Source organism: Dendronephthya gigantea, unplaced genomic scaffold (assembly GCF_004324835.1).
Source record: "Dendronephthya gigantea isolate DGI-Jeju-01 unplaced genomic scaffold, DenGig_1.0 000018F, whole genome shotgun sequence".
NCBI lineage: Eukaryota > Metazoa > Cnidaria > Anthozoa > Malacalcyonacea > Nephtheidae > Dendronephthya > Dendronephthya gigantea.
Window position 1 is genome coordinate 2,551,435 of NW_021163028.1, and position 16,261 is coordinate 2,567,695.

The 16,261-nt window shown below is 37.5% G+C and overlaps 1 protein-coding gene across 1 annotated transcript; it reads right to left on the reverse strand.

Annotated features, from left to right (window-relative positions):
- Nucleotides 1–1,405: 1,405 nt before the first annotated feature.
- On the reverse strand, nt 1,406–3,059 carry LOC114520830 (octopamine receptor beta-2R-like). The gene has a single exon (XM_028541163.1). The coding sequence runs from the start codon at nt 3,057–3,059 to the stop codon at nt 2,247–2,249; it is 813 nt and encodes a 270-aa protein (XP_028396964.1). The 3' UTR covers nt 1,406–2,246.
- Nucleotides 3,060–16,261: the final 13,202 nt, after the last annotated feature.

Here is a 16,261-nt window from a genome sequence, read left to right on the forward strand (position 1 = left end):
GCGGTGCATGCCGGGCCATGAAAGTTTGGCATGTAAATCGTGGCGTTTTCATGCAAGGCAGTCATAATTGTACGATAATCATCTAGCCGAAGTTTGTCGACAAACCATGCAGGGGTATAATTCTTCATAACATTTGAAAAGTGAACTCAATAATTCATTTATTACTTATTTAATTATTTATTCTAAAGAATGAACGTTACAAGTTTGTTCGCTCGCATTTATGTTGTTTTACAGTTGTTATCTTTGTGATTGCCATCGGTGTTACGCCACAATGTTGGATTCATTTTTTAGCTCGTGTTATGACGTGCATGGAAAAAAATCGTAAAAAATAATCATATCCCACGTTATGACGTCATTCGTTGGACATAACAATTTCATACACGGATATTACCGTGAATTGTTTTAAATAAAAAAGATACATATATACTACCTGCTAAAAGCATTTTTGAAAAACATTGAAATACTTACGCCAAGGCATTATAATAAGGTACCTAGCTATGATCGCAAATCGTCTTGAAAACGCAATGAGAGAACATTGAAATTAAAATCAATCACAATTAATTTATGATCTTAAATGTTTGAAATAATTATATATATATATACTATAAAAATCTATATGCATTTACTTGTCCAATTACAATTGATATAGATTTTAAATGAAAGCTATTTTCTAAGGATATACATTGCATTGGGAGTCTAATTATAAATCTCATTGTTTTCAACAATGATAGCAACTCGTCACCTTGATTTTCTGATAGGCAGGATTGAAATTTCACTCGGCTTTGATTATGCTTATATATACTTGGTAGAAATTAGAAAAGACTCAACTAAGTCTGTGGTTCATCAATTATCACGTTGCATTGTTATGCATGGATGGTTATCTCTCTAATCTTAACATTTTAGCAAAAAAAACAAACTAGAGAAAAAATGTCGTAATGCTGAAGTGAATTAATAAGGAACAAGGTGCAACAGACGCGCTGAAATGCAAGAACTCGTCTGAAAAACCAACCGAATCTTGGAAAGGGAGCTCAGGCAAAAGGCTGGCAAAAAGAAAAATACCCTCACGGAAACGAAGCTGTTTGCTTCGAAATATTCTTGCACTGATGTCTGATACCAAAGCTTGATGAAGTATAATTTTCTAACTCAGGAGACTTTATATGCATCGTGTCAGTAAAATAATTTCAGTGAGATTCTAACATGTACAAGATACATACATATTCACGGAATAAAGATGATTTTGGCTTGTGTTTACCAACTGATTTAAATTGTGGGGAATAATATGTTTGGTATGGTAGCAATGATCTTAAAAGATAACATTGGTCATTATCATAGCTGTTTATTCCGCACGCCATTTTATTGCACAATTTTTTTATTTTTTAGTTGTTTTTACCAAATGAATATGCTCTTCAATCAATTACATCGATTCTAAAAGAATATTTTACTCAAACGTAACATTCACTATATATAATACGCTACTGATTTTTATCAATATCTACACTCGGCTTGCGACTGCCATTATCCCTTTATAGTACTTGATACATTGTCACCAGATTGTTTTGCAGGCATTAAACGACCTTACGCCTGGTTGCCTTTAAATCTTAATCGTCGTGAACAAGTCATTTTCACCGATGAGAAATAGTCCGGTTGTAAATTTGTCTTTATTCCTGTATTCAAATCCTTCATTGTTGACTGCACACACTTAGAAAAATTCTATTACATTAGCCACCTTGACATGTTCACGACACTTCACGAGACTAAATGGAAACCAAGCATTGTTCGCATGCAGAGGAGATGCGACAGAAATGCTTGTGCGGTTATTGTTTATATAAATACGAATGTGTGTGAATCAATTCTTAAAGGACGAATTTACTATATGGTACGGTGATCAACCTGACTGCAAAATGCCAATGCTTCAGTCCTGCAAGTGCCACATTCTCGCAGCATCGATTTAAATTATTCAAAATCGCACCCAACAATGTCTGTGTCACCAATTTGTCTCTCTCGAGATCACGAATATTTGGCCTCCATTTTTTGGACGGCGTACCACTTTCAGAGAGCAAATATTATAACTGTCAGGGTAAATTTATTCTGTAAAATAGTTCATTCATGGAAAATCGAAAATCGTACCAAAAAAATGGCGCATATTCGTCATCATGAAAAAGGCTAATTCTATTTTAACAACCAGAAATGGCTTACAGGGGCTACTTTACCCTGCTTCTATAGTCGTTATAGTATTTCAGACTGTTTTAATGCTTATGACAGGAGAGCCAATCTCTCAGCGTCAATCTGAACTGTCGAAACCTCAGCACATATACGATTGGATTTAAAGCTGAGTTGAAATATCCTAAAAGAAGCAAGAAATTTGTTGTGTGTTCGCTTATACCTAAGATAACGCCACATCCATAGCTTTTTGAATTTCGTAAATCACACGAGTTCTGCATAACGCTGATAATTGAGTGCGGACACCACGTGAGAATGAGCAACGAGCCAATCAGGGCGTAGCTTTTAGCCAAGCTTACGTTATGCCTGAAGTTTATACGCTGTTCTTTGCGGTGGTTCCTGTGAGAGGGACTCCGCGAGTGCGCATGCGAGTAGTCGGAACCGCTGGACATTCTGCGCCGATACATGTTGTGGGTCTTCATCGCTTTGAACATGTTGTAGTAGAAGAAGGCGGTCACAATGGATGGTAGAATGAAGTGTAACACCGAACTAAGGATTGAGTACGTTAAGTATATATCGAAATAACAAAATTCGCTATTCTCCGGCACGCCATGGCTGTCACCTGGTGGGTTCCATCCCATTTCCGGAATCGAGGCGAACAGTATGCTGTAAATCCATATCAGTATGATAGCCACCAAAGCTTTGTGTTTAAGACCGTTCCTATTCGTTCTGTATTGTAGTGGTCGAGAGATGGCATACCATCGGTCTATGCTCGAGAGACAAGTTGTTAAAATCGAGACTGGAACGGTGAACAGGTAAGCGGTCGTCCATGCCTTGCACAATACTTTGCTAAAGCGCCATTTTTTATCGTGTAGGAATTGATCGACCTCTAAAGTCATAACCTTGAGAAAATAAAACGCTCACAATGAGCGACTTGTGGAAGATGGTAGATAGTAATTGCAATCCCGCAATTGCATTTGCTATCAGACTTCATATTTAGATACAGTATTCAATGGTGTTAATTATAATGATTTCAAGGCGTATCACTACGGCGTTCTCTGTTTTTCGTTTTTTTTTTATTTTGTATTGGAATCTTCATGCGCTTTTGACACAACAAGAGGTTTACTTAGTAGATACTTGTGGTTATTGTGGTTATAGTTACAGTAGTTTTTTTAATTCATACGAAATGCCAGGCAATTCATTTTTTATGAGTATAGCGAAATTGTAGTGCATAATAGAAAAATATATTTTTGGACCATAGAAAGTTATGGATGTTGAAAAACTTTCATTTACATCATTATTATAACAGATATCACGCTCCATGGTAAAACGAATATCTAGGCAAAATAAAGACTTACCAATGCTGCAGTGATGACGTCAGCTATAGCGAGGCTAAAAATATAATAGCTTGACGACACGCGAAGTCTGCGGTCGAAAAGGAACACGGTGATCACGATCAAGTTACCGAGCAACGCAAACGTAATGATGCAAACCAATATTCCTACGTATGTTAATATGAGGAGGTTTGGCGTGACGGGGCCTGTGGTTGTGCTATTAAGGGTGTTGTTCGGTGTGAAGGTGGTATTTATGGTCGAGTAAAGAAAAGAGGGGGTGTAAGACGGTGTAGAGGTGATATTTGATGAGCCCATGTTCAAGATTCTAAACAAATAGAAGAATAAATGGAATATTAAATCTGTTTACAGTCTACAGTACGGGCTTAATACTATACATATAGAAATCAGTCTGTTGTATGGCGCTTTATGCATGCAATCGGCAGTATCAGAACTATCTATAAACTGAACGTTGTAATGCTCCATTTTAGTGCGATTCTGTGATAACTGCATTGATTTATTATTTGACTTTGTACTAACTACCTACGAAAAATTCTCGTTCAGGATCACTACTACTCCACAATAAGCGCGAGACATATGTATATGGCGCTCGCTGTATAACGCTGTTTCTGACACGAAACTTGTACAAACACACAGTGGGTGGACATGTTTGCAATCTTTCCTTAATTCTTTCTAATAGGTTATTGTGATAAGTTGAAGCAGTATTTCCTGTTTGGAAATCACCGTTATACTATCCGACAGTCCGGCTTTCAAAACAAATAGACACTTCAACCCTTTCTCCGGCCTCTCCCCAAGTCATCGTAGTTCAATCTTGTTAAATTTTTACAAAGATTAGGAAATTGAAATATTTGAAGAAATGGAGACCGATAAACGAAGCATAAATCACTTTTTAATAAATATACAACAACACCTTAATTTTCCTTAGTTTAAACGATATCGGTTTGGGGGCATGTAAAGATACATACAAATTTCTTAGTTACAAAGATTTTAAGTATAAAAAATGGCCCGATTTAAAGTTAGTGACAGAAACTGCTCATGCTTGTGCAAACACCGAACACATTTTTATAGATAAGTAAACAATTCATTTCTATTTTTGAATGGAAGTTGCTATGGTAATTATCCAATGAGTTTGAAATATCCTATTGCAAGAAGCGACCAAAGTTTTTCTATCACGAAATAAATTCCACATAAAGGTTGCGAGAAATATGCATTGTACTCGAAGAGTTCCTAAATATAGAAACTATCGAAACATTATTGGAATGCTAAGAAATAGTTTGGACACAGATAAAGCGACTGTTGGGAAAATAGTCGGACATATAGCAATATACCGCTATATAGGTGCATCAGCTTCCACGCTTTTGCTAAATTATAGTATCCGAACAGAAAAGGACCACGAGTCGTGAATTCACGTGAAAATAAACGACTTTAAGCCGCATATATTCCAGGTGTTTTTTTTTTCGCGCATAAAAAGTGCAAAAATATACGATGTCATTGAAATAATCAGCATTTGGCATCGTACTTGACAAACAAGGAAGGCTTAAAACTCACAAATATGTCAATTAACGTGTACTCGTGTCACTCTCAATTTTACTGTAATATCAATATTTAGCATATATGGCCATGGTCATGAAGACCGATAAAATTAGAGTAACTACAACGAGCGCTAGCACTGCATGAACAGACCTAAACTGATCTATTGCCATGGATAATCCTATACATGTATAATAATGCTTCTCAGACGTTTTCAATAACCCTTTAAAATATGTATAAGGTTTTGAACGCACTTTAGCCAAATGTAAACAGATATATAATAACAAATGATAAATGTATGTGTATGGATGTATACTCTTTTGCCAAAACCCCGCTATACATAACTCGCGTGCATCACACGTTAATACTACTTATATATACTGTTCAATTTCTCTTTAAAGTTCTCGTGTGTTTTTTTTTGTACAGTCTCGTATACGATCGACACTATATATAAAGTTGAAAGTTGAAATGCTGATTATAATCTCTTAGCTTCGAACTCTCTCCAACATACCTTTTGTTGCAGCAAAGCCATTCATAAGCTAATTAATTTTTAAGTACGGATTTCTTGAAATGCTTCGAAATTTTCGAAATACAACGAAAACAGTGCGTTATTTCAGTATATTTTGCGATGACACTCGAACACTCGAAGTACTTACCCTCAAAGTGTACAAGTGAATTTATACGACTCCTACATTTTCTTTGCTACGTTCTCTTCTCGGTTTTGCGATCGAATTGAAACGAACTCGGGCGGTGTTGGCTTACAAATTTATTGGAGTTATCTTTTTTGCTATCGTCTACATCTCAAAGTTGGCGGGCTAATGAGACCAAACCATGACGTAACCTTTGACATGATTTGCAGATTCCTGGGGGTGGTCGATATCAATGACTGAGCTAACTCAATTTGTACTGCATGGATAACCCCATATCATTCCGGAATTAGAGTTCAGTGAAGATTGGAAGAAGAAATCTCGTCGCGTCGATCCTACTCATAACAATGGGAGACGCAGCTGGTTAAAAAAACCTTCCAAATTTAGTTTCGCACTTTTCTGACATAAGCTCTAGTTCATATTCACTTTAGTGGCATAGAGCAAACCAAAATCAGTGATGGTAGATGTTCCGCAACTCAAAATGTGAACAAAGATTGTTCACATCACCACATTACAATCTTGCCAGCTAAATATTCCAACCAATATAAATTACAGATTACATATATATATATAGAGGTGTTTCTGCATTTGCGAAAAGTTTTCAAATGAAACGCAGTGAAAGAAAGCTATGCCGATGCACGAATCGTCAAGTCCATGTATATATCATGACGAAGCACAATGGAAGCATCGTGATCAAGAAGCACCTGCCGGAGATAGATACGCAGTTGCAATCTCAGGGGTAAGACCACATGCCCACTTTCTCAGCTATATGTATTCTAAAGATATAAAGCAGGAGACAAACAAATATCACAGCATGAAATACCAACAGCGCTAACGCTACTGATTGTCATGACCGCGCAAGCAATTTTAAAGAGGAATGATCGTGAAGACATTATAAGTCTTAAAAGCACACGTAATACTCCAAAAAGCACATTGGAAAATTGCTATACAAATGAAAATAGTGGGCTAAAAATTGGTCCATTCTGAAACGTGTTATAATATTAATCATACGGGAGAGTCAGAAGTTCTTCATATTTGTATGGAGGAAAAAATGTATTTTGAACTTTAAACGACATTTAATAAAGGATCAGAGATAGTTGCGACCTGCCCACACAACAAAAACGTTGGAATAAACAAACGAAAAATTTTAGAAATGCATGTATTGTTCACGCCCCCACGCCCACGTGCTTTGACATAAAACGCTTTAGTTATAGCAAGGAAACGAGATTTTTCGACCGTCTGGAGATTAATGGTTGAAACGTCAAACATCAGTGGTTTTACTTAAGCAAGCATTTTTGGAGTGTTGAGAATCTGCTTAAGAGGACGTACTTCAATAGCTGAGATAATCATGCATTGCAGAAAGATGTTTCATTGGCAACTTCTTCAAATACCGTGTCATCAAATGTGGTAACAGCAACGGACGAAAATGTTATATATGACCCATTAAGATAGGACGCACGTTTTATAATGTGTCAAGAAACGTCGCGCTGTAGTTGCAAGTACGCATTATTTAACATAAGACAAAAGAGTTTGGATGAGTCACGCAAGAGGTCGAGTGGATTTGGTCGCTGGTCTACCTCGACTTGGCCACAACCCGAAAAAGAGGGAGGGAAGGAGGTGGAGTGGTAACGGAGATTAGCGGAAACGTGGAGTTCGACTGTTCAATTGTTATTAGAAAATGGTCGATCTTCTGTAAATTTTGCACATAGAATGTCATCTATCTACAAAGATTATATCGATTACAAGAGTTAAGAAAAGTCATTTTAGAGCAACTGTTAATAGTATGTCACCGACTTTGTAATATGATACAAAAGAATCCTAATCTCCTTCAGCATGCACTTGATGATGTCACATGGAGCAAAGTTCAGCGTAATTCTGAGCTATATACAGCACATTTTTTCGTAGCATTGGGGAACGATCAGATCACTGGGGACAGTTTTAAATTCTTCAACTGGTTCAGATTCCGATTGCCATTGTCCTGGCTTCACATCTCGTTAAATGAAACCTCCTGATGAGCTCGAGGGAGTTCCTCAGTTGTGAGAACGAAACTAGAGAATATAATTTATGCTCACATCGAAAGAGGCGAAAACACGGATTGCTATGAAGATAGAGATCTCTTCCATACCAACAATGCATTACCTCCAGGAACGATTTCCTGGCCGACTTATTCCTAAAAGTAGCGACTGGGCTTGCCATCCCGTTTTCCTAGTCTGACCAGCTATTATGCATTTTTCCGTGCTAATCAGTAACCAGCGAGAATTTGATAGATCTAGCTTCTTGAAATTATCATAGCTAAATGGTGCAACTGTCTGGGAACAATAAACAAATCATATTCCTTTCTACCGTGAGATCAGTTAACGGGTCAAAGTCGAACATTGCATATGTATTATGCTATGCGATATTGACCGTTGAATAGACGATGCCGGGTCTTCAGCTCTCTCCTCCGCAGAGGCTTTCGTCCTTTCGAGTAATTTTTTAGCGCTAGACAGTGACGAAGAATCGGGGGGGGGGGCAAAAATCAGTGAGCAAAAATCGTAAACATAATAACCGTTTAACTTGAGTATAATGTGTCTCCACACGAGTTGTCATAATCTGCGGCTCCAAAATATTAATATGTGCCTAAACTGTTTAAGAAAACGGACAGAGAGACAGCGAAATACACACAAGAGAGTCACTAAAAGGGAAACGGAAAAAAGAAATTAGGGGATCGTCCGGATCAAAATGGGAAACAAGGGGTTATGCATGGACAACCGGCAACGAATTATTCCAATTACCGAAAGGAAAACGACACTCAAAATGGTAACATTTAGGGATCAAAAGGGTAATAAGGGAAAACAAAACGTTACCAAAGAGTGCAAAAAATTGGTGATAAAACCACACGGAAAGGGGAAGAAAATTGAAAGCGAATGGTACAGATCGTAAAGTAGTGACGAAATGATGTGACGAAATGGATGATGAAGAGTCAGAGAACAGAGAAAGTGTTATAAAAGGATTATGAATTTAGGATGCCATAATTGGATAGTGAAGCCGAAGGGCAGCAAAATCGTAACGTTGAAAACGCTGAATATCGATACCTATAATCCTGAAACACTACATTCTCTTAATTTTGTCAGTTATTTTACTTAAACAGGCTTACTGATTAGGCTGAATTCATGGAATGCAGTCTCAGTTAACTCTATTGATGTCGTATTGATGTTTCTATCAGTTCTATTAACTATTTTCCCAAGAGCTGGTAAAGTACAGATCTGATAAACGATAACGGCTGTTATCGGAAAGCTCACGCACGCATGTAACTCGCTGACTATTGAGAAGCTATGTTTCTACGGAAAAGCCATGTTTCTGTTTTGGTCATTGCCCGAATCCTTTCTGGGTCATTTAGAATATTTCGAGTATGAAATGCTCCAAATCGAATACTCAGTCTGTTAGGAATTCCGTCATGCATGATTATGAGATTATGATCTGTCTTCACGATCTCTCACGCAGTGAATGCGAATGTCAGAAGGCTTTTGGAATACATGTGCATGTGAAGAAGCAATAGTGCAGTCGAATTTAATCCAAAGCTTCTACTAAAGGCCAAGAAGCAACATCAAAGAAACTCGCATGTAGCCTTATCTGGCATAGACCTAACAGTTCTTATCTTTTCTTCCTATAAGCTTAAGGTTACTGCTGTTACATAATATGTAGTATGCAGTGTTGCAAATAATTAAAACCAGTCAATTGTTTGTATATAACTTAACATACAGGGATTGAGTCCCGTGCCCCCATATCTGACATCGCAATAAGTATATATTAATATGCATTATACACAGACTCTATGACCATCCTGCCTTATATATATATTATGGCATTAAGTCCATTTTTTAGCCAACATCGAGATTCATTCCGTACGGTATGTGAGATTATGCATGCATGCCAGTCTTAGATTGAAATTATTGCCATCACATCGTTTGGCTTCCTCATTCATTCATTCTCCATTCATTCTAAATGCTTCTTCTTACCTTACAAGTCGAACTTGTCTGTTTATACGCTTTTCCACTCACAAACTGATACGAAACCAAATCACAGAGAACTGTTAATGACAAATGAGTCGCTGATATGTGTATATATTACAGTTTTGATACACCTATCCACTTAAACCGTTTGACGTTGAAATTTGTATACAGGGAAAAAAGTCAACAGCGTTTACAGCGGGGGACTGTCAAATTGATTGTGTCCTAATGCATCAACCACACAGTTTTCATATTGTGTCATATAGTATGGTCGTTCCGGCAATGCATTTAAAGCACTTGGCTAATGGCAAACTATTTTTAAATGGACCTAATAACGAAAATCACATTCTTTATACACTGTAAAGGAATAGGGATGGTGACATTGGTTTACTATGTGGCCGTACGAACCACGAGATTACACGCGATTTTCAAACAGCCGCAGGCTGAGAAGAATGTTTCCACTAAACGTGGCTGATTTTTCACCATGTAGTTTTCCACACACAATTTTCTTTCGTGGAAGGCATATGGTAGATAATATAATAGGATGCATTATGGCACCAGTTTATCACGGATGTGTTATTAAAATCAAATTAGCCAAGCACCCTTAGGAATTAATTTTCCCTATTAGGATAATGACATATTTTGATATCATACTCATAAATGCATTTCCACTACTGAGTTGAAATAATCGAAATTGTATGATCGGGTGAAATTTAGGAAATTACGTATTCCACATAATACTCTGACGCAGGTACAAATAAACCTCGTTCACAGACCCTGTTGTGTACAAATTTGCCTTTTTGTTTCAGTAAACATTTCTTTGATAAGCCATTTCTATGAAACAGAGGAAATAGTTGGCATGGGAGAATAATGTCTAAAAAAAATTTAGCAATTATTTGATTCCTGATATTCACATATTATATATGAATAAAGATGATTCATCTGTTGAAAACTGCTTTTTATAATAAAAAGGGCAAGAATGTTGAAATGCTGAAATATTGCTGGGAAATGTTTTTTAAAATGGTCATATTTAAGTTTTATTCTTAGTTTATTCGCTATATCCATACCATTTTTATACTGTATCCATATCGTATACGTACATATATGTATACGGATACTATACACTGATACTGTAATATATGACAACTTAAATCTTCGGTGCACTAGATGTTGATGACAAATTTTATGGTTGACGTTTTCGTCATCTCTGACGTCTTAACATATTACCTATAAATTAGTGTCGTCAACATTCATCTGATTCAGCCCGACAATCGCTGGTCATATAAACAGCCTTAGCATTCATACAAAAAAACACTTTTGTGGCAGTGCAATTAACGTTACGAGTCTTCGTTATACAGCATTTTGTTGATTACCAGGGGTTGGCTGCGCAATTTGTGTCATTCTTTTAACATATTCAACTAATCTAGGGTACAGTTACGATATTCACTCTTAATCGATAGCATACGTCTTAAAAGGACGCCACGCTGTGCAATTTATCATAACAGTTTCTATTGAGCTTAACAACATTGATTATTGTAAACAAATACGAAAAGTTGTTTGTCCAAACTTGCAAACGTCGCGATACTTTCGCCTCCCACATTAGGTATTTACGAGTTGAAACCAACAGAAATAAATATGTGCCCTACTTACATTCATAAATCCTCATTAGGTCTGCTATTCGGTATTTGAATGGGTTCACGATTAAGCGGACTACCCGTAGTTTCGATAACAATGTTGCCATCTAAACAATGCCTCTCATTATAAGGTGAGGCAGAAAATGAATAACAGTTCGCTTCGTTGATTTGCACGTTTTGTTCCAAAGTTTACGAGCGTTTAATTTACATGTTTGTAGCTGTGAATGTGCATGTTGAATTTGCTGTCACTGAAAACACCTTGTTGGGCAAAAGAGTTTTCAAAATTCTAGGGACTAACACTTCGGGTGGTTTAAACACAACATTTTACGCGTTCAGTCATCGGATATTCTGCCCTTTTTCCAATATTTTGCCGCTTTTTCGTTATAATTAATTTCTTTTAATTTAATTTAGTGGAAGTGAAAGTCGTAGTTTCGGTGGAGAGACTTAGTTTGTTGCTATGGAAACGAGCAATAGTCACACTAAAGTGGTATTTCGCCTTGTGAATTTGCTAAAGGACAACAGACAAGCTATTTATTTATGGCTCCTTCGCTCCAATGCCTCATAAGTAAATGTTAGGCAAAAGCGCTTCAAAAAAATAAGTCAGTAAAATCTTCATCGATTTGTTTGTGCCAACTGGTAAAATAAAATTGTCGTTGACGTCCGTTGTGTGTCGGAAATGACGAATTTCGCACTCCGGTCCTGGCGGGAATCTCTACCTGGACATTAAGAGGGAACTCGCCCACTAGATTGTTTGAAAACGATTAAGTGCCTTTTTGGTAAATCATTCCACTGTTGCCTTGCGTTTACCCTAATGATGAACTCCTCTCTGAATTCATAAACAATTCATAGTGTTCCTTTTACCAGGTTCGACTTCTCACTTTAGCTAAATGGAGCCAGGTGATAATGAGCGTGAGATCTAACGAGTCCTAGCCCTGGCTCCAAATATCAAATGGTTCCAAAATTAGCTTCCGCGTAATATTGCTAATATTTTCCAATCATTCATTCCTTTCGCCAGGCGTAAGTCCTCAAGAACTAATGCTTCTTATTGTTCGATCAACCCACAAACTCCTCTAAGTACTTCGTCCATTGAAAGCGAGTTAACTCCAATTTCCTCGACTACGCAATCTTCAAAAATCATGGTTGACTATTGTTTCGTGGGTCGATACGTTCGTGATTTGTTGATGCCCTCATTGGATTCTAACAATTTGCACTGCTAAGAATACCAATAATTCTTGAGTCTTTTTGTTCAAACTTCCTTTAACAAGTCTTGGTTGCCATAGAACAGTGGTGACAATTCCTTCAGATTGACGAGTTCTTGGCTAACTCATGAAAGAATATGATTTAGTTCAGTGACAATTAAATTACAATCCATAAACATGGCAACATGTTCTTCCTCCATCCACATCCAACTGTGGCAACGCAACACGATTGCCACCATTCTTCATGGAAAGATGACAATGATTCAATCATGGCCTGGGTACGAAGGAACGTGAATAGGGTAATTCTTTTGTTTTTGTTAAAAACTGAGTGGAGTTTTGGACTGGATTGCTTGGTTGTCTAATGAATGGTTCGAGAGCGGTGCAGCCCTAGTGCCTTATCAAAATGGTATCACATGCATATTAGTTTCATACTGTTTCAGGCTTCACTTAATTATTGTGTCTTCAATGAGGGTTCCTGAGATCCCGAACTTCGAAACAATCATCTTCGAAACAAAGCATTGAAGATCAATTTCTTGGAATATTGAAGAAAACGTTTATGTCCTAATTACGATAAGTCAACCCGAAAAAAAGCTCGTGGGAGTATGTTCCCCTCCTCTTTTTCTAAAATGATGAGAACAAACTCCCTTTTTAAAAGTCACTTATGAGCCATTTTTAGTTATTTGAAAACATTTATTCTCTATAAAAATTGCCCTGAATACCTGACCTCTAACGATCACTTGCTTCCTACGCCCCTAAAGAAGTTCTCAGACAGCAGAAACTATGCCGACTGTCAAAGTGTGTGGCGACTGTTGAAAATTAAGAAGTGTGATGGTGTATATCCTTGCATGTTAATGCAGTGCCATTGAATTCGTAAACCTGGCGTCAAGTTTTCGGCTCTCTCGAAGCTAATATCGATATTGTAGGTGAACAGAACAGAGAAGCAGTTTTTGGGTGAAGTGACTGAAGTCGTGTACAACATATTAACCGTGTGTCTTCTGGTGTGGTCTGAATGATAATTGAAATAAATTGTGTTCCAGCGAAATTCTTGTAAATTTTTCCAGTTACGACTGAGTAATAATAATACTGGGAGGGCCAAATATTGAAATTAAAAGTACCACCTATCAAACTTGATTTATGGTTGCCATTAGACCATAATACTTATACATATAACATTACTGCTGATAACGGTACAGTCCAGATTACTTTATAAATTCACTTAGGGTAAAGAAATCCATGATGAAACGTATATGTGCTCAGTGGTATCAACGAACTTTACATATGAATTTACAAATATAGGTGTAGTTTTTCGAGCCTCTAGTGTTGTTGTAAATCGAAGATCTTATCCTAATATTTCTGTTGGCAGAAAACCCGTTCTGTTTGATCTGAATTTTGCTGTCACGACGGTTCAAATATCAGTTGCTTAATAAATTCAAACTGTATGTCTATAAACTGTCAGATGTTTCTTTATCCTTTTTTAACACAGCATATTCATCAATGGAGAAGACATGTAATTTCAGTCTGCTGATCTTTCCTATGAATCGTAATGTTAGATTGCAATAATGTCAAAGGAACACTGTTACAGAAGTTATTGAAAAAGTCATTGAATGCTAGAATCTTCCTTGTGTATATATGGTACTTGTTATGAAAACAAACCCCTGCTATTTATTCAAGGATTAGCCTCCACAAATCCAATTTAATGTCTCGTTTAATCGGAACTCGCAGGCCGCGCGTGTCACTTTGAGCATTTCTCGTGTAATGGTCCGCTAAAGGGTGCGGTGGCACTTCAAATTTGAAGGTTTGAGTGCGACTCGTTGACGAAAGTCGACGCCAAAACAACGATGTCTCGTGCAATATCATTTCAAGTGACTGCGTGTTTGTATACATGTTGATATTGAGATGGTCAAGATATATTATGTGTCCACTTTGACGAGTACATATTACAGAATAATTGATATCATAATACTCAAGTTAATATACAATCAGGAACAAGCAATTTTTTTGCGCTGCAGTAAATTTGATCCACTCATCCGCTTGATGCTATAGCTCCTAAAACAACATGCAAACATCACGAGAACAGCATATATGATTGTCATAGGGCTATATCCGGTGTTAATTTTTTTAATCGACTTTGGTTAGACTCGAAACGGAGGATTACACTTGCCGGATTAGTAGAACAATTTATAGAAATGATAGATCAATGAGGTATATCGGTTCCCTTGTGAAATAATGATACCAAACGATATAAATTCGTTTAAATAAGTTTCCCTTTCATGCATGCGTGGTCGCCAGACCGCTTTTTCTGGTCGATTTCAAGTACGTGTATTGTTTATCGCGCTTCACAAGGTCCATTAAAAGACATGCCCAGCTGATAAAAGTAGCTAAAGTATCTGCCACCTCTCCTTAATAAACACTTCGCGGATTCCTTCGAATTTACATCAAACAAAAGCTCGAAGCGAGACAGGCATTAAAATTAAAAGCGGAGCAGGCATGTTAAATAGGCGGTTTACTTTGTCGTATATGTACATTAATAGGGAAGTGTCTATATTTGACGTGTTTTTCATCCGTTATACAAGGTGTCCTACCAAAGATCTCTGCGCAGAACAGTTTATAGAACTGAGTTAAACAGGTTTGAAGAAGTGTTACCTCGTTCTCGTACCGGGAATAGATGACGAATTAACCAAGCCTGCCGCGTATACGAATATTGAGCAGATAGAGTTGAGTAAATTTAGAGACTGTAGAAGTACTTTGGAGTTATACAGAAAATACAGACGTGTAAGTGTACAGGATATTTGCTTCTGGATAAACCGTGTGCACTTATCATTGTAACGTTTTCAGTCCGTAAACTCGGATCTTCCTTGTTTTCAATAAATAATGGACAGTACGGAATTCTCGCCCATATGCCCCGCGCAACATATGGGTGTGAAAAAAAGGGCTGGGACACTTTTCTCGATACGTGCTAATCCGTCAGAGCAATGCACTTGTTGGACAATGGTTTTCCTTAACAAAACTCATCACATAAAATCCTTTGGTAGCTCGCGCTTTTAACTCCTAAACACGACGCTTGGACAAATCTAATTAAGTTTTATTTATTACGCAAGTTAACACTTTTGTGGACAATGGGTTCCATACGATTCTACATACCTCGGTTTTGCGTGTTCTACTTGTGCCAGCCGATCCGAGGTGGTTTGTAGATCTTGAAGCTTTGAAAGATTTGACCAGCTTCTCCTCTCTTTCGAGTTAGAGATGGCTTCTTTTTTAGAGAGTTGACCGAGTATGCGGTAACGGTAAACCTCGAGAGCGAATATGCGGTGCAATTAAGCACGAGATGATGTGATAACTGCGCACGCTATGTTATGCCAAAAGGTCAATTATTCCGCAACTATGGTTTGCGCACATACGGTATATATCTCTATATACAACACTGCGTATATACAGGCGAATATCTCGATATGACCCTTATCACAATCAATAGGGCGTATTTATAACCAGCGCGCAATCAAGTCGCGAAGCCCAACTGCAATTAAAGTCATAAATCTCTGACACAGTAAGACGGCTTGTAGACAGCAAAGTGAGAAATGTTATCTTCGGGATGATGGAAGGTGGAAGGTTAACAGAATTTTATGGTTTAAGATGTTAATATCTCAAGCAGATGTGTTGACATTTTCAACACCCAAGGCTCAAAGTACCGCGAGCGTTTGTGATGGTCACTCGAGCTAAGTTCGGCTGGGTGATCTGGACTCAGACCAGTTG

What these genes read in the sequence shown, in the direction of transcription:
- LOC114520830 (XM_028541163.1), bottom strand. Translation starts at nt 3,059, where the DNA reads ATGACTTTAGAGGTCGATCAATTCCTACACGATAAAAAATGGCGCTTT.